At 39.1% G+C, this 25,635-nt stretch overlaps 1 protein-coding gene across 1 annotated transcript; it reads left to right on the forward strand.

The window, feature by feature from the left end:
• The first annotated feature begins 2,804 nt into the window (after nucleotides 1-2,804).
• On the forward strand, nucleotides 2,805-25,635 carry ZDHHC7 (zDHHC palmitoyltransferase 7). The gene is made up of 8 exons (XM_074157991.1): nucleotides 2,805-2,947; nucleotides 9,380-9,465; nucleotides 12,111-12,433; nucleotides 15,228-15,352; nucleotides 20,110-20,206; nucleotides 20,672-20,753; nucleotides 21,985-22,115; nucleotides 23,196-25,635. Exons 3-8 carry the CDS (start codon nucleotides 12,128-12,130, stop codon nucleotides 23,370-23,372), a joined length of 918 nt encoding a protein of 305 aa, XP_074014092.1. The 5' UTR covers nucleotides 2,805-2,947; nucleotides 9,380-9,465; nucleotides 12,111-12,127; the 3' UTR covers nucleotides 23,373-25,635.

Consider the following 25,635-nt stretch of genomic DNA (forward strand, 5'->3'; position numbering starts at 1 on the left):
GCAAAAAACAGCACTCTGCATATTAAAACAAGTCTAAGATCTGCTCCACGCGCTTAGCAAAAACGTGGGGAGGAAAATATTCAACTGATTTGGTTGGTTTTAAGTTCAGGAGGAAATGAGAAACCTGCGACTGATGAGCGGTGCTAAAAATGCAGAGAATAAAGCAAGCTGAATTTAAGAATTTCTCCTAACTTGCTCTTAAAGCATCTGCAATATTGACCGTCAAACTTCTCATTGCCATGTGAACATTTTAAACAGCACTGCCTCTCTTGAATCCAGCCGCCTGGCAAAGGAAATTGGTATGTCAGGACTGTATTCCATCAGAAAAAATGCTTCGGCACCCTCAGAAATCAAGGGCCTGCAAAATCAGACTAAGCATAGCTCTGAGGTCCAAACTGGTTCTCAGGATCTTTGCACTGCAGTGAGCACCAGCTGTATTTGCTGTGCAAAGTTTTCTGGCCTCTCCAGCAGCGTTTTAGCAGAAATCAAAGCCAAGAGAGAAAAAAAAAAAAAAAAAAATGCATCATGGCTTCTCCTTCTGAGAGCTGCCACTGTAACTGGATTTTCGGAATTACATCCAGAAATAATGGCTAGACTCAGATCTGTAGTACGAGACCCAGACACGCCTGTACTTCAAGCTCAGATCTGGGAGAGAATTCCCTGGTTTCAGCCTGTATTTGTTACATGCCATTGTATGTGATGTTTCTTTAAAAAATGTCAAATAAGTGCCTTGCCTGTACACCTTTTCTCCCTACATTTGCATCTGGAGATAGGCTCTCTGCCAACGTCATGTAGTCAGTATGACTAACACTGTTCAGGGCTGCAGAAATAAGTGATGCACCATCCAGTGGACAAACACACTAGTTACACTGTGCTGGTGACAAGCCATTAAGCACCAGTTCCCCCGAAGTGGATTGCAAAACTTCCACTCAATTAGAAGCTGTCACTGATAAAGCATGTGTGGGAACCGCCGAAGTGTACAACCTCCTGGGTGTGACAACATGCCGAGTCCTGTCTAGTTGATACTGCTAAAAAAACCCCAACACAGTATATAAGTTTTTTCTAACTTCTGGGTAACTGTCATGTATCGGCCATGCCAAGATAAAAGCACACGGACGCCAACGCGCTTCAGTTTTCTCAAGAGTTAAGCTCACTATAATCAGCACTCTGCCCCCATAATATGTACCCAAGAAAAAATGCTTTTCTTCATTTCATTTTTAATCCTGGATAAATGACGCCATTAGTGATACTAAGGGAAAATATGGAGGGAGAAGGAAGCTTTAGAAAAAGATCAGCTCTTACGATTTTGCCTCTAGAGATGTTTACATATTTGATTTGAATAGCAGAGACATTGGCATCGACTAATTTCTTTTAGTGTTTGAAACCCAGCTGTTGGGAAATAGAAGACTATACACAAACCCAAGCTTTTGTGAAGTCCTTACTATTTCAGCACAGAAGCAGGAAATGCAAAAAAAAAAAAAAAAAAAAAACCAACAACAAACCAAAACCCGCACATAGACTTGTGGGCAGCTGTATTTTATTGCACTTATCGGCATACACAACCCTTACGCACTTGCTGGCCATGTCCCACTAGATGGTGTTCATGCTACAAGAAAAAATCAGTGCAGAAACGTGCTGGAGCTGTCTTAACTTCTGCTTGTCATCCTTCAGCTTTTTTATCTTTTACGTGCTTTAAATGTATCCTCAGCTCACACACCACAAGGTTTGCTATTTTCCATCTCATTTTTAATGCTACTGGGTATCTACTTTTCCTAATATGCAGTGGAATACATCGAATAATTATCATGAAGTAGTATCATGGAACTGTCAAGGTTGGAAGGGACCTTTCAGATTATCGAGTCCAACCATCAACCTAACACTCACAAAACCACCACTAAACCGTGTCGCTAAGCACCACGTCTACCTGTCTTTTAAGTATCTCCAGGGATGGTGACTCCACTACTTCCCTGGGCAGCCTGCTCCAATGCTTGATAACCCCTTTTGGTGTAGAAATGTTTCTTCATATCCAATCTAAACCTCCCCTGGCACAACTTGAGGCCATTTCCTCTCGTCCTGTCGCCTGTTACATGGGAGAAGAGACTGACCCTCACCTTGCTGCAACCTCCTTTCAGGTCATTGTAGGGAGCAATAAGGTCTCCCCTCAGCCATATTGTCTAATTTAACTACTGATATTGAAGCCTAGGTTCACCACATTTAGTAAACAGCCTCCCAACAGGCTCTCAGCTTGGCTGCCAAATCACCCTCCTGAGACCGACTCCCTGAAGTAAGGAGGGACCATAACGAAGTATCCGGACCTGTATTCAGTGATTGCGGGTGCAGGCAGACGTGCTGCCGCTGGTGAAGACTCCCAAGGGACGGCGGCAGGCCTCTGCCCCGGGTGCCGGCTGCCCCAAGGAAGCAACCAGACGACAGGCCCGGGCTCTGTCCCATCCTAACGCCCAAGTGCCACGCGGGGAGCACCGGCCTCAGAAGCCAACCAGTACCGTTTTAGCCTCAAATCGTAAGTCTCTGAAAAACCTGAGGGGGAAAAGCGCTTGGCCGCAGCGGCCACAAAAGATGCGGATACCGGATGGCGGCGGCGACCTCTCGCCCCCGGCCCCCAGGCAGCGCGCGCCGGCGCCAAGGACGTCCCGCCGGGCGCGCGCATGCGCAGAACGCGCCGCGCCCCCCTCCCTCCGTCTGCCGGCGCCTGCGCAGCGCGTCCAGGGGCGAGCCCCGCCCGAGGCGGCGCCTGCGCAGTGCGGGGCGCCCGGCTTCCGCCCTTCCCGCTTCCGGGAGTCCTCGGCTCCGCGGAGCGCCCGGCGACGGGCACGGTGGCGGCGGCAGCGACAGCCCAGTGGCGGGGGCTCGGCCCCGGCTCGCCCTACCGCGCCGGCGGCACGGCGCCAGCCGCAGCTCTGAGGGCAGCGGGGCCGCCGCCGCTGAGGTAAATCTACCCTCCGTTCCCTCCCCGAGCCACTTTCCCCTCACCCAGCCGGTTCCCCTCAGGGCACCCGCCGCCCGGCCTTCCCCCGGCCCTCGCGGTGGCCCGGTGAAGGGGGGCGAGCGGGGAAAGTTAGCGAGGCTCAGCCTCCTCTCCTGGGGGAGATCGGGCCGAGGGCTGGGTGCCCCGTCGGTCTCTGTTCCCGCCGGTGTTAGGTGTCCGTCCTTAACGGGGTGCTTCTAGATCTTGGCTGTGCTTCTGCCTCTTTTGGGGTTATTATAGTAAACAAAAATCAGCAGCTATGGAAACAAGTGCCTGGAAGGGTCCCTGCGCCCCAGCACAGTTGTATTGTGGAGTCCCAGCTGCCGCCGTGGGAAGCTGGAAGGAGAGGGAACATCAGCCATTTGACACACCACGCTTCCCAGTAACGTCCTGGCACTTGCTGTAGGGAGTTTGGCTGGTTTGTGTGGTGCTAGCTTTCCTTGTTTCCAGGAGGGAAGAACAGCGCTTACAGGAAGCGAGAATACGGATAGTTCACGCAGGAAAATGAGAGGATGGATTGGTACAATGCAGCACGTATCTGATCCATGCCATCAAAAAGGGATTGGGAAATCATGGATAGAAACCATTGACTATTTTCTGTACCACACGTACGGTTGTATAATATTATCAGGATGCTGAGTTATAGCGATGTAACTGTTCGTTTTGCTGAAGACATAATTAGGTTGAAGTCACTGTGACTGTTCGCATTAACAGACTTAAATTAGATCTTTTGAAGTGGGCGCTCTCTGACTTTGAAAATTTACAGATAAAGTGGAGCTGTACTGATTCACTAGTAGATGAAACTGATGTAAAATTTTAGCGGTTTTAGATTAGAATTAAATAGCTGAAAGCTGTTTCTGGCTAAAAGAAATTGATAATGCTTTTAATCTCTCTAAAACTTCCTCTGTTTTGTTCTAGAGCATTATATTTTGTATTATATATGTTTGATGGATTTCTTTTTTATGCCTTTTATGAAGACATAGAACTTTTAAGGAAAGTAAATTGATAGAATTTTGTAGGAGTTGAAAGGCTGAAGATGAATATAGAGAAAACGTGAGGCTTTATATGTGTCTGATGTGAAGAACCATTGAAACAAAGGCTTTGACGCTCCTTTAATTGGTATGGAAAATTGCTAGTGAAAATAGTTCAGCTTTGATCTATGACACTACTTTTTGGAACCTGGAAGGATGGTTCACATGTGTATATGGATATAATAGCTGACAGAAAAATGTGTTTGCCAGCCTGATATTGCAGTGTGATCAGTAAATGTGATACCCAAGCTGTTTTAAATTGAGTGTGAGGATATAGCATATATTGATAGATGCAAAAATTAGAATAGAAAATGATACTTTAAAGTAGAATGTGATGCATCCAGCTGATACTGTCAAAGGAGTAAAAGTTTCAGTTTTCACATAACTACTGATAGAGGTTTAGGCATCTAGCTTTCTGGAGTCTAATCTGAATGTGAGTTGTGACTCTGTTCCAAATAAGATATAAAGCCCAGCCATTAATTCGTGTCCTTCTCTCAGGTAAAGGTTGTTTAATCCAGAAGTGTTCTGTCCTTGCTGTTGTAGCTCAGTGAACTCTTCATGTATTGGATAGTGTACATTTTTGCTGGGCACCAGAGTCTCATGAAATATATTTTCTTTGACTTCCACATCTGGGGAAAAAAATCTGTTATCAAAAAGATACGCTGCTGAACATCCCTGTTATTTGGTACTTATGGAAAAGTGACTTGGTATTGCAAATCTTACCGGATTTATTGCTGATAGCAATGCTCTTTAATACTTTTTTATAAATATGTTTATAGGTTTTTTTCTTTCATTTTGCCTAGCTTGTTTTACCCTGAGTTCTCATTGCTGGGTTTTGAAGATGTTTATAATGATGCTACTGGAATAAAGACATAAGTAATTAGATGACCAGCTTCCCAGTAAGACATCCATACTTGTGCTTAAGTAGTTCTTCTATATCCCTTTTTTCCTGAGATTATTTAGAAGCAGCATATCCCCTTTTCAGATCTGAAAAGTAATTGCAGTGTCTTCCTATGGCCTGGCACTTGATGTTTATTAAGAGACAGGCATAAGGAGAATCATTACAACAGCTTAAAACTTGACTGTGTTAAATATGTACTTACTGAAGATTGTCTCTTGAATTTGTTGCCAGATGTTCGTATGTAAACAACATGACATTATTTATGTGTTTCCACTGTAAAGTGTCACTGTATGCCTGCAGTGGAGCAGATATGAGTCAGTACAAAGAAGGGCTACAAGGCATAAACAGGAAATTAATGAGATAAATATGGTGCAAAATATATTAAGTTAGAGCAAAGGCTAGAAGGATTTAGAGAGATGATGAACTGTGTCACTGCAGGTATGGGATAGATTTGGGGATAAGCTGGTATTTTGGTCTTGTATCATGGGCTGTCATCACAAGCTGTTTCAGTTGCTCTTTTCCAGGGTTGTGTGCACAGTGTTACATATGCCCCGGATTGCTGAAATTGGGCATATCTCTTTGTAATTACAGATAGCAAAAGCTGGGTCTGGCTGGGCTAAATTGGAGTTGCAGTTGATGGACTGGTTCTTCTGAATACTTGCTACTCTGGCAGTTCTTACACGTGTTATGGTTGCTGAGAAGGTTCAGCCATGAAGCCCTAGTACCTTGCAGAGTTTCCTTGTACAGAGAGCTAGGCTGTTGCTGGGGCTGAGCTTAAGGGTTTTCAGTACAGTTACTGGTTGATGGAGTTATTGGAGTAATTTTATTGGTTTGCTGTGAGGTTGTTTGCTGGACCAGTCACCGAGAAGCTGAAACAAGCCACAGTTTACTTATTAAATGGCTTTGCAGTTTGGATTGCAGGTATCTGTAATAAAAAGTAGGTTACTCACTTAAATTAGGCGTGGTTACATCTAGACATTATCTGATGGGTATTTATCTGTCAGCAATGAATGGTTCAAATTGCCCATGGAATTGGATGCACTAGTAGGTGTGCCTGTTTGATTTACTTAAAATTTTTGCAGTTATTGAAGTTAATGTTTACACTGTAACCTTTTAATGCGACTACAGTTCTGTAATTTTGATTTGCCATTGATGCTGTGCTTTCTAGGTAGGATTTAAGTCCATCGTATGCAAGCACTGCGGGATTATTATTCTAGTGTGCAATATCTGTTAGTGTCCCTACAACTATTGGCTTATCAGTATACAATCAGAAATATCAAAATAAAAGCATTCTCTTTACTGTGTTGTAACTGAAATATAAGGAATCTCAAGAACTGTCCGCTGTATAGCATGAAGGAAAAAGCGACCAAAAAACATTTGGGCTTTGACAGCTGATGGATTTTTTAGCCTGTAATTCTTATCTATATATCTGTTTAAAAAAGAAATAAAGAACAATTAGATTTTTTCCTATAACGTTTTTCCTTTCTCCAACAAAAAATAGCAGGGAAAAGGACTCTGCTTAACCCTGAAATACTTTTTTTTTTTAATTTATTTTTATTTGAAGGACAGTGCAGGGGCCTCATAATACAATAGCTGTATTATATCCTTCGTTTTCCTAATGACCTTGGTAACCTTCTTCCAGTAAACTTAAAGAAGAGAGATTTGCTGTTGCAGTGGATCTAATCTAGCCCCATTAGAAAGCTAAAAACGTCTTAGGCGGTCATTTTACAATACTGTCTTTCCAGTGATCATGAGTTTGTAGTGTAACTTCTTCAAAAGTTCTTTTTGTTCCAATAATGTATCTGCATTTTGGGTCTATGTTTCATTAACAATGAGGTGCAGGTCAGATGAGACATTCTCAACCTGAGAATTTCAAATAACACCTAAGAGTGGAATGGCATCAGATGAGGTTTAATCTAATGACCTATGCAAACAGATAACATTTTGCATGAAACATTGAATAATTTAGTTTTATCTTCTGATGCTAGATAAAGATTTTTATATGGTCAAATTAAAAAGTGTTGCTTGGCATATTAAAGTGTCATGCTTTGTCCTGGAGGCTTGTGCTTTAAGCATACAACAAAGACTCAATGTAAATTTGGTTAGGACAGGCACTGAAGCAAATAAATTAATAGTCTAGAGGAAAGCTGTGAGCATCTCAGTGGGGATGCTCAGCTCTTCATAAAGTCTAAGTGCTTTTCAAACATTGATCCTCTTCCCCTTGAAGGGGACCAAGGTGGGGGATAATGGTGTAGGCAGCTGCAGAGGAGAACAACATAGAGGAGCAGGGGAGAAGGAAGGGGAGGGAGAAATCACATGAGAATGACTAAGTCTATTATTCTCGCGGAAGCTGAACTGTGGTGGCACTTCCACGTAAACCCATAACTGATGAGGCTACGATAAACACTGAAATTTTGCACAAAATAGCATTTAGGATTAGGGAACTGACTGAACAAATCATGTCCTTGTCTTGTCAATGAATCCTCTGTTAACACTTTCAAATGATTACTGTGACTTTAATATTTCACCTGCAGAGGCTTAGCGTGTCGTCTTCTATTGCTTGTCATCCTCGACTCGGAGAAGGGGTGGGTGACACTGCAAATTAATGTGATACACTCAACCTGCTGTCTTCTTGCGTGTTTCTACTTAGCTTCCTCAAAATGCCATGTCAATGACAACTTAATGATTGTAGATTTCACAATATTGTGAAAACTTGTTGAACAAAAGTATAAAAGCTTATTTATAAAGCAAAGCAGAAAGTAATTAGTAGCTTCATGCAGTTATATATGCATAATGAGCATTTGCAATACCTTTTAGGCTTGCAATAGAATATATGAGTTTGTTTAAATAAGACAAAGGGCTTCTCATTTTCAGGGGAGGTCTGTGTTGGTGTAATTCCCCTTGAATTGGGAAAATTTGAAATTCTGTACTGAAGAACTCCATCAGTAATGTATTTGGAATATTTTTTTGTAGCCAGCTAGTTTCAGAAGCTTTCCTTTAGAAGTAAGTGGCTTTTCTATGGCTGTTAAATGTCAGAATCCTTACGCTACTCTCAAAATATATTCATTTAAATTAACCTTCCAAATAAAAGAGTGAGGCTTCCATGTCACAAAGCTTATTTTAAATACTAGAAAATAAAACAACTGAAGGAATAAACTTAGGTACTTCTTTAGCCAACTTTAATCAGACACAAATTTGAAGTTGCTACTCCAAGCTGGTCATTTTATTCTGTACTGTATAAAACAAAGCAAGAAAGTCTTCCTTGATCACATATTGGGGATTTAGTTGCCAGACAGATGTTACAGTTTGCAGCAGAAGGACTGGGTGGGAGAATGGCAACGGCAGCCAGTGTTGTTGCACAGAACAGGGGTCCCAACTTAATTCACCAGAAACCAGTGCAGCCCTGCTTTCTGTGCAGCGTGTGTGTAGTCACTGACTTCTCCAGTCAGAAGTTCGGGCCCACACCTCTTCTGTTCTCTTCCCCAAGCAGTCATCTAACTCAAAGTGTTGTGCTGTAGTCCTGCTTCGTATGCCACATGGTAATTTCCAAAAATTAACTGCTAAAATTGACAAGCTTTGAAGTACCTGGTTTTCTAAATAAAGTAAGTTCCTCCTCTTCTTTCATTATGAAAAAGGAAAACTTCTACACTTTTAAAACTACCGACTCTCTCTCTTACTTTGCACAGTCTGTGTTGGATTTCAGTATTACATCCTTGTGAAAAGGAAAGGATGTGATTCAAGATTGTGGAACATTCATATTGTAAAATTAAGTGTGGTTAGAACAGCCTATACTAGCATTTCGGTCCTTATAGTGATTTATATATCATAAGTCATACAGTAATTACTTGCCTACGTGGTGTAATTTTAGCAAGGAGAACTTTCTAAGTGCATATTCCCTTTGGCATAGTTGTGGGCATTTTCTCTTATATACAGATTCTGGAAAGAGTAGCTTCTTTATTTTAAATTTGCCATAGCTTGATCTAATAATTAGAGTTAAAACAATTTTTTTCCTACCTTAAATTACAGTTATAAAAATAGTGATAGGCATGCATGTTTGCTACTAATAAGCTGCTACCAAAAACCTTGCTGTAAGCTCTGAAGACAATCAAGTAAGATTATTCATAGTCTATCTCTTAGTCATACAGGAGTGGCAAATGGGAAAAAAAATGTAGGTCTTTGGATACATTAGTTTGCAATGCTAAAATCTGGATATCCAACTCATCTTAAAAAACAATGAACAAGACAGATATCATGTTCCTTAAAACACTGTTTCGAGTTTTTTAGTTTGTCCTTTGATAGCTTAATTTAAAAGTTTTTTGGCTCTTGATCAGAAGCTTGTTTGGTCTAAGTACATGCGGTGTATTTCAAAGTACTGCTATCTATGTATATTATCTGTGCTTAATGCTGTTTTCCTGATGAAGCAAGAGTGCTTTACTAATCAGTTTGATGATGTCTTTTCAGATTACATCAGATATGACTATGTGAATGGCCTAGGATAGCCCAAAGGAAGGACAGGATGTCAGAATAGCATACAAAACATTTGTGAGGTATGTATTGGGTTTTTTTCTGTTGTGCTAAAAAATTTCTTGGTTGTCTTTAATACAGTTAAACAAACTGCATGCAGTAATTTTATGCCATTTCATTTGTATGCTAAAAGAGCTGCTCGCAGAATTGATTTAAAATTCACATTTGTCATTACAGATACAAATGCTGATTATTTTTTTTTGTCAGAATCTTGATGTCTGTTCTGATTTAAGGTAACTTGTTGATTTGAGCAGCTGAAAACTTGCATTGATTGAAAAATAATTGTATATTTCTTTTTCTGAGGTATTGCACCTTAGCTGGAAGGAATTCCAAGTTTGTGTTCTATAGGAAGATTCAGAATTGGGAGTTTGGTTTTGGTTCATTGATTACTCTGAAACACTTCAAAACATCTGTGCACTAGAAGGTCTTGAAGGAATGGCATTTCTAAACAGTCCTTTGGAGAGGGGAAAAAAAAAAAGACATTTTGTTTGAAAAAATGTTCCAAATCACTTGTGTATTGATTTAAAAAAAAAAAAAAAATTCAAGGGAAAAAATGCTAAAAAAAAATGAGAAAAGTTGGTGCGTTTGCCATTGTTATTTTGGTTGAATTTATCCTAAATTTGAGTTAACAAAATCAGAATTTGCCAGAGGAAAAAGATTTTGATAAAATACTGACGTGTGAATGCACTGTATTTGTCTGTTTCTGCAGTACTGCTGCTTACGTCTTTAGAAGTTTGGCTCTTTGAAGCAATTTGTTGGGTATTTTGTGTGTGTGATAACTTTGCTTGGCTGTCAGCTCTTCATATACTTCAAGGCTTAGTTGAAAGTTTATTATATGTATTTTTTGTGGTTCCTTTTTTTGAGACAGAGAAAAAGTTAGACAATAACATTTCTTAAAAGTTTCATACGCTTATTTTTGATGAAATAATGGCTGATTTGCCTACTTATCTTCATGTTCCAGCTGCTAATTTTGTAGTCTTCATGAAACTTGATTTTTCTTTTACAAGTCTTGACCACAAGGAGTGGTTGATGTCCCAGAATGCTATTGAAATTAATTGGCATAGATTGTAATTTTATCTGTAAATATTTAGAAAGATCAGAACAACTTCAAGTAGCCGAAAAGAGAGGCCCTTTACTTACCTAGGTTGTTTGAATTGCTCTTCAGGGAGGTGAAGTTTATTCTTTTCTAAGGTATTTTTCTTGTGTGTTGCTACCTTCATCCACGGCTTAATAGCTGCATTCTGGTAGGAGAGGTGACTTTTGTGTGAAAAAAAAAAAAAAAACAACAAAAAAAAAACCAAGGTGTGGATGGAAAACACAACGTAGCCCACACTTAGTCTCCTATGAGTATCCCAGCCAGCTATTTTAACTGTTACTCTGGGATTTCTACACTGCAGTCTGCATATACTTGTTCTCATTTCTAGTCTCCTGCATTATTCCGGTCTAGTTCTAGCATTAAGACTTAAGAATCAGAAATATTTACTAGACAGAATATGTTTATCAAGGTCTCCAGATACAAGGTATATATTCAAGGTCTTGGGATGTAAACTGAAGTGCCATAATTCCTACCAGTCATATACAGGCTACCATTAATAAGGGGGGAAAAATGGAGGCATCTGTGTCACTGTCATCAATCAATATAAATGCTTTCAAGTTTCTCTCAGACATGGCCTTTAATAGTGTGAATCAATATGATTTTTAGAACACAGTATAATTTTAAAGTAGCAGGCTATTCTTGAGGCATAATGTTTAAGCTTTAATTTGTCTCTTGTTTGTTGATAGCACTTCAGTTCTGCCATTTCGTATCTTTGCTTGTTAGAGATGTCTGGAAAATCTGTTTTCATGAAAACTATTAAAGTTTCAAGTCTTGTTTTTGTTCCACATTGGAACAACAACAAAGCCCTAAAAAATTTTCATTAAATTAATTAATGTGTTCTTTGAAAATCTGATTCATGTAATCCATTGTCGTGCTAATTTAACCACTAACATTTGTTTCCCTTAAGTTTGGTCTGATCTGAGACCATTACAATATATCTTTGTAACAGGTTTGGGTTTTTTTCAACACAACAGCACTTTTGTCAACAAAGTTAGCTTTTTTTCTAACTTGCTCTGAGTTTTGTTGTGAACAGTGTACTAGAACAGCCTTGTTTCCATTTTGTTTTTTCCTTCTGTTCTTCCCTGGGTTGCTGGAGCAGTATTAAAAGTGAACAGTCTGGTGCCATAATTTGCTGTTTTCTGAGAGACATGAGCTGTAACTTAATGAAGACTTTGCCATTTGAATTTGAGATAAAAGAAAGAGATTGCATTTATAACAAAAGGGGAAGAATGGTTTACAGGCACGGCAAGATGGAAATGAAACCATTCTAAAATTCCTCTGTCAAGCATTGAATTTGATTGTTAAAAAAAAAATTATGGGAATATAAAACTCAGTGGATGGCTTACAAAATTGCTGATGAAACTTGTAAATGAGTATCTTTTGATTACAGCAATATTTCATCTTTTGTAGTCTTAGAATTGTTCAGGTTTTGATTAAAAAAAAAAGAAAAAACAGAAATCTCAGTAATCTGTTTTGAACTTGGATATGTTTTATCTTACCAAAATAAAAACTGAGAGCCACCTGTACTTCCAGTTTCCTCACGCATAGTAATGGTATCTGTGCTTCCTGCAGGGCAAGGCCAGAAAACCATGCAGTCATCAGGGCACAGATTCCGCGATGTTGAGCACCACCCGCTTCTTGCTGAAAATGACAGCTACGACTCCTCTTCCTCAGAGGCCGACATGGCAGAGAGGGTTTGGTTCATCCGAGATGGCTGTGGTATGGTCTGTGCTATCATGACATGGCTTCTCGTTGTCTATGCAGACTTTGTAGTGACTTTTGTCATGTTGCTGCCTTCCAAAGACTTTTGGTACTCTATGATCAACGGTGTTCTCTTTAACTGCCTGGCAGTACTAGCTTTGTCATCGCATCTGAGAACTATGCTGACTGATCCAGTAAGTATGCGATCGTTCCGTGATGTTGAATTGTTCTCTCCTGTAGCTCATCATCTGCGGAGAAATTTGGAGAAGTGGTATCAGCTTCCTCCTACTAGGAAAAGTAGTGTTAGATGCAGAACCCTCAAGCTGAAGGGATGATGTCTGAACTTTTCCTGTTGTTCTGTTAATGAATCCATAAATAATTTTTAACTTGAGGAGCAGACAGTATAAAATTAATTTATAAGGCAGTGGTAGGATCATGAGAAATACAGTTTATTTGTTAAATATAACCCAGGTTCTGAAAAGCTAAAAAAGCTTTAGTCTTTTCTGTCCTATTTTTGCTTACTTATTTGTCAGGTATATTTTCAAAACTTCATAAGATATCATAGCTTGATCCTGTTGTATCATTTGAAATGTATCTTCCATTTATGGCACATGAAAGAACTTTTAGAGGTAGACATGCTGAAAAACCTCAGTCATATATTGACATAAAGTAAGAACTACTGTCCTACATGATTGGTGCATTATTGCGTTTAGGTATTTGGAGTCAGTGGAAACGGAGATTTAAGTTGAACCCACATTGGGTGGTGTAAGAGGTCTTGGAAGTGCTCATTTCTTAGGACTTTTACGCTTCAATTCAAGAGTATGTGAGATGAAATTGTAGATTTTTTACTAAAATCTATTACTTTTTTTAGGGAATAAATCTGGGGAGAGAGGGGTGAGAGGAAAAACATCCATTTTCTCCAGATTTTTTGAGACAGTAGCAGTGTATATAAAAGTTATGGGAGTGTTCAAAAAAAACAGCAGGGTGTCGCAGTTAATGTTTTCTAGGTCTTTGATTTACTTCTGAGCCCACACCCAATGATGAAATGTTGACTTCTACGGACTGTGACAGCTAAGGATAGATTGCTTAAAAATACGTCCTCGTAAAACTGTGCGTCTTTCTAGACTTACGTTGTTCTTTATGGATAAAACATGGTAGAAATCGAGATGAATCACTACCTTTTTTTCCTCCACTCCTTTCCTACTGACTCCCAGAATGGAAGGCAGGACTGTGTGACAGAAATTAAGATTCAAGGAAAAAAGGAATAAACTGCCTCAAAACATATGTGAATTAAATTTACTCTTATAACTATAAAAATAGATTTTTCATCTAAAGGAATTGGTGACTGTCTGAGACTATGAAATCTATTTTTGAAATGGAGCATATTTTTACCAGCAAAATGCTAAAATCATAGCCTGAAGGTACTGTTCTTAGTGACAGGTGAATAGGTGAATGTGAGATGTGTCTTATAAATTATATATAAATTTACCTGGAACAAGATAAATTTGTGCTTTAGGAGTTCTCTCTGAGATAATTCACCATGTTTACACCAAAGTATTAGCTTGAATGAGAACATTCATATTGCAAAAACCACTTAAGCATTACAATGTGAGTGTTTAAGAAACTCTCTTTCAGTTTGTGTCCCTGCGAGCGCCAGCTGGCTGGAGTCTGAAGCACAACTCAGCCAAAGAGCTCAGCTGGGGCAGAACCGGGGCTGTGTCTCGGGCAATACAAACACAAGATTGTTATTCTGGGCAAGAAGCAACAAAAAACTTTCTGCCTAAATAGAGAGGTGATTTGCAATTGAATTTCAAGTGCCTGCTGGTCTCTTAATTCTGTCCCAAAAACTACCTTAAGGTGTCTGTGTAAAAGTGATGATGTTGCCAGTGGGCTTTTTTTGAATGAGAAATAATTATAGAATGTTGCAGATGATTTTAGCCAACCTGGAGAAGGCTCTCCCGAAGTGCTCGCCTGGAGGAGTTGCTACAGAAAGGCCTTTGCATTTTTATTTCACATCCTGGTTTATTTCACAATCATTTCCTGTCACAGATAAGCTTTTAGCTTCATAAATAAGCAAGGTGACAGTAGTACTTTCCATTATTTTCTTCTTACTAATCCAAAGTTAGATTCTGATTTCGTGAAGCTTTAGGTTAATATTGTTACAAACTATTGAAGCAATCCTGCCTGCTGTTCCTGTCCGGTCATCATCTTCCTCATTGTGTTAAAACAACTGCTAATGCAGCTGTGGTGAACAGCTCAGAGAACTGATCACTAAAAAATAATTTTCCTGATGGATTATTTTTCTTCTGCATTGGTTCCTTCGACTGTTTACCATGTAGCTACGCAAACTTTCATGGCAGCAGAAGGCAGCAGGGGATAGTAGACGTGGAATAAAGAAGCCAGTGGTGGTTCATGGTAACAGTGTCCAAGCTAAAAGCTTAAGTATAGAGGAAAAAAGGATGGCTGTTGGTGCTCAAAAACTTGTGTACGTGGGGCAGGTGGCTAAGTGTTGGAATTGGAGAGCTGAAATAACATCTTTGAAATAACAAGTAGTTGTTGCTGATTTAAGTTTTGTGGATGTCTTGGCCTAATAATCGAACATTGCAACAATTAATGTACGCTGCTGTAAGAAAGCACGTCTCTTTCAGTAGTGCTCATTCAGAGTAACTTCTCAGCGAACATTGTACCTGTGTGTACAGTGTGTAAAGATGTCTTCATTTTATCTATGCTGGTGACAGCAGATTTTGTCAGAATTATGCTAATACTTGGCCATAGATTAGTCTTGCCAAAATGAAACTGGATTTGAGGTCAAGCAGAGGTAACTTATTAATTTGGAAATGATTCTGGCTTATGGCAGAGTAGCTTTGAGTAAATGAACTTATTTCAGCAGTTATCCTGAGATTACTGGTATGAAGTCTATATAATGTGTTTTTAAACACTCTCATACCGTTTAAGAAGTTTTCTCTCCTTTAATTGAAATGATTTCAGGGGGCTGTACCCAAAGGAAATGCCACTAAAGAATACATGGATAATTTGCAACTGAAACCAGGAGAAGTGATCTACAAATGTCCAAAGTGCTGTAGTATCAAACCTGAACGTGCGCACCATTGCAGGTATGCCAGAGTTTTCTTTAAAGCAGTTATGCATATAGAGTCGTGGAATAATGTTCCTGATATTTATGTGTTATTTTTTTTCCCACAAGTTTCTTTTGGTATCCAATAAGCTTTCAAATTCATACATTGCAGAGTATTTTATAAATATGATATACTGTGGCCAAAAATGAACATGGATTAGGGGAAAGAAGGAAGAGACTCGGGAGTTTTTAAAAATACTCATACTGTGGTGTCTTAAATACTTTTTGATCTGTGAATATTTTTTCCTCTGCATCATATTGTGCCATACTGTTGATAATGCAGGGCAAAGGGAAGAATCTCAAGGAAATTTCTTATAGAAACTTTTTTAAGAAATCACTCCTGCAGTCTTAAATTAAGAAAATGTGGATTAGTTTTAAACTGTCACTTTAATTTGTGTCTTCTTGTCTTCATAGTGCATTATTTGAAGTTATATGTTAATTGTCAGATTATTTTCCCAAAGTTCTATGCATAATTGGTTAAATGCACTTCTGCTTATTGAAGATTAATTTTGATAAAGACAGAAGTGATGGCAATTTGAATTTAACATGCTATGGAAGAGATAGTAAATTTACCCCTTTTTAATTAATTCTTAGTCTTTTGAGTTTTCAGGCACTGTGGATATGCATTTGTAATGTTTATTGTGTGAGAGTTGGAAATAGATATGCCTGCATAATTAAGACTTACATAAATATGTAAATGTTCCCGGTGGCTCTCTAGGTGTGAGGAGTGATGCGTATTGAATTGTGTGGCGGATTAAATTCAAGTTTCTGAGTTAGTTCCCATCAAAAGAACAGAGTGAAGTCTTGTCAGGGCTCTCAAATTATTCTGTAAATTTGTGGTTTCTAAATTAAATGTCTTGGTGTATGTCACTTATCTGTGTGAAAGTTATGGCTGAGAAGCTATTTCCATTATAAATACTCTGCCTTGGCTCGGAAATCTTGCTCTTCTCTCAGATGTGAGTGGGTTTTTGTATCTGGAGCGTGAAGGGAAAAGTTTCATGTATAAATAGTCAAGTGTAGAATTATCTCTAGTTAGTTTATCTGTGTTGTACGTTGGCTTTTGCGCGGATGCAGATAACCAGGCCTGCCTTCACGTGCGATGAGTTTGGTTCTGGCTGGCTCTATTGGCTCCAGTAGAGCGTTACATGAGCACAGCTGTACCGGGTGCTCCATGGGCCTGGGGGTGGAAGCAGCCCAGCTGCTTTCTTGTGGCAGAATATAAGCTGTTAATCTCTGGGGATCCAAAACAGCTCTGTGCAGTCCGCTCAGATGTCCTGGCGCTGTGTCCGTGGGACGTGGTAAAGGGACACCTGAGAGCCTCTGCTGAGCGTGGGTTGGATCTCGCTAATTTTCTCTACTCAGATTTAGGCTGGCTCCTACGGACACTTTGCAGGTATCTTTGTAAAGTGTTTCGCACATCTGTGATCCCGATAGGATTTGCTAATTTAGAAGCAGCCCTAAATGAAGACATCTTATGTTGAATTCTACATACGAGTAAAGAAGCTGGAGTATTGGAGAGCCCAGAGCCGCTGCAGCTCTGTGCCCTGCAGAGTCCCTTGGGTACATCTTGGCCATCATCCTCAGCAGGCACTGTATTACCTTGGATGTGCCGGTAGCCTGTGATCCCAGATAAGGCGGTGTTGACTGAAAGGTTTTTATTTCTTCGTGGAAGAAGAATAAAAATAAGCTAAGTAGGGACTTTGAATACATTGTTTATAGCAAGAATTTGAGTGGCATTTACTGTTATGGCAGAGCAAGAATGGGTAGGGCCTGCAGTGAAGGAAATCTGTGATACTTTCAAAGGGTTTGTTTCCACTAACCACTGGTTCAAGGACCTAGCTTTGCACATGTTGTGAATCGTTTTACTTTTCTATACCTTGGTAAAATACCCTGGGCAAAGGGTGCATTTTAATGCTTGCATAGTGAATAAACTGGCTTCACAGAACATCTGAAAGAGCCAGAGCCTGAAAGTGTATGTGCTATCCTTTTGTAAGCCGGCTGTCGTGTATTTCTCAGCAGTTGGATATCTGGCTTACAATTGCCTTTGTTTCTGTTACTTGTAAAATACATGCTACTAGTAGTTGCTGTTAACTTTTCTTAAGTATCTTAATCAAAGGATTCTTCTTCTTAATTATCTTAATCAAAGGATTCTTCTTTGATTTTTTTGAATGTTGAGTACTGCATAGACCAGCTACCAGAATCTGATTCTTTGCCATAGATTTACCACTGCAGAAGTGTACCGAATAGAAAAAAAGGGTTTTTTGATTATACTGCCAACATTTTATTGGTTTACAAACCCATTCCAAGGACATTAAAAGGATGGTCTAGTCCCAAGTAGTCAAAGTGGCAATTTGCTGATAGAAGAGACTTGAAAATGGAAATTGCAGTTGGTTCCTGTTGGGAAATAGTTACGCTCAAAGCCACAGTGCATGTTTTGAGTATTAAATTATTAACAGAAGAGGCTCTTATGATGTAGTTATGAAAATTGTTGTGCAACACTGCAGCAGAAGTTCTTTTGAGGAAGAAAAATAGTTTCATAATACAAATTAATAAAGGGAAAAAGAACAAGAAACCTTTATTTACAGCTAAATAACTAGCCTCGCTGAAATATATTAAACTGAGATTTTACTAAACAGTTAACAATTTAATAAGGAAGAGGCTTAACCTGGGTGAATACTATTTCATTTTCAGTGAAGAAGCACAGCTGTCATTATTTCTAGTCTATTCTGGGTGCCTGGGGGCGGGGGGGGGGAACTTTTATTAAGAATCAAGTCACTGAGATGTTTCCATCAGTCTTCCTGTGAATTTCTTTCTCCCGACCAATTTCTCTTAAGCCATTACTTGTGTCTTTCTGAATGTTGTATTTGGCATGCAAAACTGGAATTACACCTGCAGTTGCCTGAGTGGATTCAGCAGCAGAGCCAAGCTGGAGAAGACCTTCCCTTGTCCGCAGCTGCTTGTTCTTACTACCATAGTGGTTCTGCCTCTTGCGTAGGTGTGAGTGTTCATGCACAGTGAAATGACCCAGGTTGCAGCTAATGGAATGACTTCCCAAAACTCTGGCCGCATGAACATCTGTGCTTGGACATGGGAAGGAAGGAGTAGAATACAAGTGACGGGTAGGAAGAAAGAAGGCAGAACCGCTGTTTTAAGCATTCTTGCGAGTTTGTTGGCTGGAAGTGTTTGTTGAATTGTGGTGTTAGATTAAAAAAGAAGGCAGGGTTCCAGACATCTGATGTCTTAGAGAGCTCTGCGTGGGCTTGTGAGAAACACTGAATGAGCAAAAGCATGTCCTGCCCACCTCACATCCTCCACTGTTTGGCTTGATTGAGTCTGGGTATGATTTTACTCAGTTCTTCACATTAATATTCTTTTCAGAGTGACAGTGTATATTCTGTGTTACATTAGGAGGCTTGCACGGTTGTGGTGACTGGAGTTAGCTCATCTTCCCACAGAGCTCGGGAAATTAATGAGAGGCTGAACAGGCAGCAGGCTGTGAAGTGAAAATATTTTGGAGAACCTTCTCAGTGCCTTCTCATGAATGCTACCTGTTTCTTCTGCACTAGAGAACAGTTGCGGTGTTTAGTTACGGTATTAGGATTTTCATGTGTAACTGGCAGCATTTAAAAAGTAATTTGCATCAGAGGATGAATCATCTTTAATGTCCATAAAACAAGCAGCAGTGGGAACATAAGGGCTGGGTTATGGTAGCTCAGAGCAAAGGGAGCTTCGGGGGAGCAGTGAGAGATCATATAGTCTGCACAGAAGTATGTTCTGCCTCTTGCTGAATTACCTTAAAAGCAAGCATGTGCGATAACTTAAAAATTATTTTATGCCTCAGAGCATTGATTTTCCCCCACGGCCCTCACCCCTTTCTTCACTTTAGTGACAATCATCTAGCTTTACTTCGTGGCTTGTCATTGCAGCCCTCATGGACATCATACATAAATAAGTATGCATTAAAAAACAAAGGATTTTGAATAGTAGTTCCTGCATTTTTTAGGCTTATTTGACTTTGTAACTGATGAAATGAAAATATTTAATATTTTGGGCCTTCTGCAGGAAAATCTGAAACACTTTGAGTGTGCAGCTATCTTAAGTACAAAGCTAGGAAAATGAAGTATCAGCATTACTGAAGCTACTTGTGTTGAAATTCTTCCATAAATATGTTGAAACTCTTCTGTTTGTCTTGTATAACTCTTCATGTTTGGCTGCAGATGGACCTGAATATAAGAGAAATGAGCCCTCTGGTGCTGTATGGCCTAGCAGACGTAAAATGGACTTACTGAAATGCTTGACTTCTTTTTGGAAATAACCTTGACACAGAACTAGGCAGAAACTGAGCAATTACTTGCAGGACTAGCAAAGAACAGTAGTGTTTAAGTATTCATTAACAAATATGCAAAGAGTGTGTGCTGCTTATAGTTTTAATGTTTTTGTTTTATGTTGAGGAAGTGTGACATGGTTACTGTGTTCGCTTGATTGTGTGTTTGGATATGTAAAGATGCTCATATTAATACTGTTTTTCTTACGTGAAGAGTATCTTACCTATGCAGTTTTGTAACAAGCAAAAGCTGAGTTTTAAGTGAGCAAATAAAATGTTAGTAAAATCACTGTTTGCAGTTTTTCGAAAAGGTAGATTTCAGCACATCATTTTATGACCACTAGATACCCTTGTTTCTACATTAAAATGCAAAGTATTGTTTCTCAACAAAAGTCTTTCTTCCTTTACTTTAGTATTTGCAAACGATGTATTCGAAAGATGGATCACCACTGCCCATGGGTGAATAATTGCGTGGGGGAGAAAAATCAGAGATTTTTTGTTCTGTTTACGGTAAGCAAAAATCAAGAGCAGCTTGATCTCAGTATGAATCTACCTTGATTATGGCAATTTTGGTTGTGCTTAGTATTGTGACCTTAAGCCTTTACTCAATTGTTTTGTGCTATGTGTTTTTTTTCCTTCTATGCAAAATATTCTCCAAGCAGGAATATATTTCTACTCATACTCATTTTAATCTTGTGAAGTACTGTTAGTTTAAACTATCTTAATTTTGCTGTGCTTTATGTAGTAGCAATTAGTGAAATGGTTCTGTGATTTAGAGAGCTAATCCTTAAATTTTCATTGTTGCCCATGTTTTTAGGTTCAAACTTAATTAGAATTTGTTTTTACATCATTGTATTGAATTAAAAATTGAAATAGGAAAGTATATTCACTGTGCAGTGGTGAAGGCTGGCTGAAAGGAATGTCTGGTTTACTACCTGGCAGCAGTCAAAAGTAAGCACTCTCTCTTATTTCCAGATGTATATAGCCCTAATTTCAGCTCATGCGCTCATACTGTGTGGGTTTCAGTTTTTCTCCTGTGTCCGAGGGCAGTGGACTGGTAAGCAAATACTTAACTTTCACTGTCATAATCCAGTAGATATTAAGGGAAAGTTATGGCATTCCACCTATTTCCATCCCATGTATAAAATATTACAGGACTTCAATCTTTTTAAAGTGAGGTCCTGAAAATATTTCATACCTGCTTACCCATCTCTTTCTTTTTAATTTTTTTTTTTCCTTTCCTTTAGTCATTCATTGCAAGAGCTGTTGCTGTCAAGGGCATTCTCACTGCCTTTTGACATAGTAAAAATTTACCACCTCTGTAATAGGAAGAAAATGGATAGCTGGTCCTCAACCACCTCAGCAGTATATTACCTGAAGCTGCCAGCCGGGCTTTGTGTGTCCCATCATAGTTCTTTGAACAACAGCTGAAACTTAAAATAAATTTCTCACTCATCCTGTTACTGGAGCAAACTGTGGGACTCCTGCAGAAAAGAAATTTCCTAAACTGTCACAGTTGTTTGTTTAGGGCTCTGACTTGCATTTCTTAGTGCTCCAGCGGGCCAGAGCTCATTCTCATCTTGTGCTTTTGACAGAAGATGGTTGACCTCATGTTCTTTCTGGTACCTGAAGCAGGAGGGGAATCCATGTGACGTTTTTTGCTTCCGTTGAATGGGTGGAATCTTAGTCCTTTTTTACCTTGAAGCATTCTGCTTCCTGTATACTATCCCATTTCTTCGTTTAACTATAGTTGAGTTAATCAATTGATCAGAGGATCTCCAGAGATGTAAGTCAGAACCTGATTACTTTGTGTGGTGGATTAAAAAAATAATTATAAAGCAATTACAGCAAAAGGAACATCTGGATTAACGAGCAAGTCAGAGATGATGGTGGTGATGTTTTTTACAGCGTTTGTCATGCATGAAACTTCAAGCTGCTCTGATATTTATATATGTGCAGTTCTGAGTACATAAATAGTCTCATGTGCAAACATTTATTTGATATCCTTGAAATATTGAGGCAGGATTGCAGTAATGCAGTACCGTGTGCTTTATAGGAAGCCAAAAGCATTACTTCCTTTAAATTCTTTGTTTCCTTGGACAGCAAATAAAGCTGCTGCAGTGCTAGAAATGAGAAGTTCGGTATAATTGTGAAATGCTGTTTCAAGTGTCAGATATTTAGCTTTTATTGCTGTTTGTTGAAGGGAAGTCGTCTCAGTATGAATACGCTCTATGGATTTTTTTAGGGTGGTTTTTTTTTTTTTATAACTACATATGTCGTTTTCACAGAATGCAGTGACTTCTCCCCACCTGTAACTGTGATCCTGATGATCTTCTTGTGCCTTGAGGGTTTTCTGTTTCTCACTTTCACTGCAGTTATGTTTGGCACCCAAATCCACTCAATATGCAATGATGAAACGGTAAAGACCTCTACTTTTGTATGCTTTAACAATTATTCTAGGAAGATGTGATTAGATAGTGTTTTATTTGCATGAGGGGAGGCTCTTATTTTGGAGAAAAGCTCAAATCTGAAATAGCTCATTTTTATTTTCTACAGATATAAGTATTGAAGTACTTTCTTGGGGATCACTTTCTACCAGAAGTTCTTGCATTGTTTGCTTTTCTGACATAAATTTTATAATTAGGTTCTCAGTTACAAAGATTGCACACCTTCCGACTTTAGTTTGGACTTGTACTTCTCAGCTGTCACAAACTCCTGATATGTGCCATGAGAAATGACTGCTTTTTTCAGGTTTACACTTGAACTAGCTATCTTGTATCAACCCTTCACACTTTACTCTACTGTGATATACTTTATTAGACTATAACCATAGGTTGGACGTTTGGCCTCCTTGCCCTTAGATCTGCAGTCTTAATCCTTGAGAGGATGTTTTGTGACAGATAATTGACTGGAAACATAAGGAATTTAAATCTTGTGGCTGTTCAGAATTTTCTCATATGAGGCTGTTTAGAACCATACTTCTGTACTGAAGAGTAACTGTGAAAAACAATTGGTAAATATCCAGCCTTCATTAGTGGGAAGTACAAAAAATGGTCATCAAAATAAAGCATTTGGGAGAGCAAGCCTAGCTCCAGTAATTGCAGTGCAAGAGCCTGCTTGGAAACCTTATTGCCGGGTTTCATTAACTGAGTAAACAACTTCTAGCATAGGTATATATATTGCATGCGGATCCTCTACTTTAACATCAGCTTTTCTGGTCATTTTGTCTTTTAGTTTGGGGATGGGGTGAGGGGGAGAGGTAGAGGTAGACCAGCCTTCTGGTACACAGTGTATGTTCTAAGTCTTCTGCCCTGTACCCACAGGGCTAAATCAGCCATTCTTATTTATTCCTTACTAAATAAATAATAGTAAGAAGCTAATCAGCTCACTAGCTATATATTAAAAGAATGCAAAATAGTCATCAGTTTTGATAACTGCCATTAGACTTTAGTAATCTTTGGACTTAACAGTGTGTCACTGCATGTCTGTTCATATACAGGAGATTGAAAGACTGAAGAGTGAAAAGCCAACATGGGAGCGGAGACTGCGCTGGGAAGGAATGAAATCGGTCTTTGGGGGTCAGCCTTCCCTCCTGTGGATCAATCCTTTTGCAGGATTTCGAATCAGGCGACTTCTACTCAGAGCAAAGAAAGGAGGACCTGAGTTTTCTGTTTGAGTCTAATTATGCTGGAACTTGCAAGAATACTATATAATATTTATTTGGGGCCAGAAAAGGCTGTCGACATATAATCTGTGACCAGGTGAAACTGATATCAGACATTTGCTTGTAGCAAGCAGAGTTTTATACGTTTGTCGTCACAGACATCTCATTAACTTTCAGAGACGTGAACTGGATCTGTAATGGTCTTAACGGCAAGATAACGAAGGAAAAGCACGTGGTCACACTAAAGAAGCCAAATGTTGTCATGCTACTGTAATTTATTTTCTGAGATTAATTATCCATTTTTGTTAAACCCTTTTTATTTGATAAATGTTTGGGGAATTACCTGTGTGTTTTTATAAAAAGTATATACTTAGGTGCAGTTGTCAATCATAAGGAGGAGCATTATGGTGAAAGTTGATCTCGAATGAGACCTAGCCTTCTAAATCCAGTTTTCAGGGAATAGTGGTTTGTTCAGTTTTTAATTTATATTTCAGCTTGTCCTAATAAGCAGAGCTGTACTCTTGTGTTCCACTTCAGGCACACATTCCTCATATGCAAGCGATTCAAAGGACTGGTGCACGCCACAGCGTAACACATCAGAGGCACTGTTACACCCCTGCCAAATGTCTTCCCAGGCTCACAAAAGCATGTTTTGTTTTTGGCGGTATTAATCTCATATGGCCTTTAGGTAAGTTCTAAATCTTCAGTAAACGACACTTTTAACCAATGGCTGTGGGCCGAATTGTGCCCTCGGGTCATGCATCTCCAGTTCTTAATGCATTGATTCTAGAGGAACTTCACTGTAGGTGTGTGAGGACTGTATCCAGTCCTCTGTGCAGGGGTAGGTGGGACCAGTGACTGTATCCTCCTGTGTGAGATTAAAATGAATGTACGTGCAGATTGGAGTAAATTAACTGAAAACAGTTGTCTTTGTAAGGTTTTGCTCTGCCCCTTTTTCTGTTGTACAGACTTTTCATAGAAGGAAAGCTGTAAACTTAATGATCCCTTGAAGAAAGGCATCAGAGGAATGAGGGAGGTTGCTTCTTTCTCAAGTATAACAGATCTTAAATGTAGAAAGATCTGCAATAGAAGGGATTATTTTGAATTTAACCATTTTCCAACCAAAACTACTTTCAAGAAATGAGAGCAATAGAGTTCTAGAACTGCTTTATGTGGGCCTGACAAACAACAGTAGCGCTAAGAAATGTTTATAAATCTGCAAGTAATGAAATATAAGCTGCAAGTAATGAAATACAAGCTGCAAGTAATGAAATTCAGCTAGAAGTGGATTCTTTAAAAATTCCATTTAGACTATTTTTTGTATTATTGTTAATCTGTTCTATGAATTACTGACAATATAAAGGATAAAGCAGGAGCCTTGATGCATAGCTTGAAATCGTGCCTAGAAAGTAAATAGCTCCCTGTTCTGGGACTTGCCTTAAAATTGTCCTGTTCATGCTTTTGCTTTGCCAGTAGCACTGATCTGTCCCACCTCAAGCAGTTCAACGCACTGAAGAATCTTGCGTTATAAAGTTTACGTACTACAGAAGTTAGACTTTCTTTTTTCAGTGACCACCTTCTCCTTTTTATTTGTAACTGTTTGTGGCATCTTGATTCTAGCTTCATCAGGTTTTATACCATCAGGTGGGTGAAATTACTAAGGGATCCATCTAATGTTTATGGCCCTGCGAACAAAACTTTGCAATATGATGTGATATGTTCCCTTTGCTTGGAAGAGGTGGTATGTAACACTGGACAATTTCTAGGTGGACACATTTAATGAAATTGCAGTCAAATGAACAAAACTACGTCTTGTCTAACAGGGGAAAGTTGGAAGTTCCACAAGAATCTTTGCATATTCAGTTGCACATCTTAAAGATTGGGAAAAAACGTGTCTGGCTTTGTCATGAGGCTCTTAATGTGTATATTGTTTAATAAAATATCCTGATGAAAATCAGAAAATATCACTTCAAGCGGTTGAACCCTGTGACTTAGCAAGTGTGTGCGTGTGTGAAATCAGGTTTACTTGGCTTTTCAAACCCTTGTTATGTTGTAATTTTTTTAATGTAAAAAGAATAAAGTAATGAATTGAAGTCTTAGTTGATTAACTTCTGCTCTGTATGTCACTTTTTTTGCACATGTGTGTGCATATGCACATATTTAGATTACAACAACTTCAGGGTAATGGTCTTGCATCCTTTGGCTTGTGATTTATATGTACACGTGTATCAAGTAACAGCTGATACTGCTTCAAATTAAAGATGCTATTGTGCTT

This window comes from Numenius arquata, chromosome 13 (assembly GCF_964106895.1).
Source record: "Numenius arquata chromosome 13, bNumArq3.hap1.1, whole genome shotgun sequence".
Taxonomy (NCBI): Eukaryota; Metazoa; Chordata; class Aves; order Charadriiformes; family Scolopacidae; genus Numenius; species Numenius arquata.

What these genes read in the sequence shown, in the direction of transcription:
- ZDHHC7 (XM_074157991.1), top strand. Translation starts at nt 12,128, where the DNA reads ATGCAGTCATCAGGGCACAGATTCCGCGATGTTGAGCACCACCCGCTT. An exon ending in GAACTATGCTGACTGATCCA is followed by an intron (nt 12,434 to 15,227) that starts GTAAGTATGCGA and finishes AAATGATTTCAG; the next exon opens with GGGGCTGTACCCAAAGGAAA. An exon ending in TGTCCGAGGGCAGTGGACTG is followed by an intron (nt 20,754 to 21,984) that starts GTAAGCAAATAC and finishes TCGTTTTCACAG; the next exon opens with AATGCAGTGACTTCTCCCCA.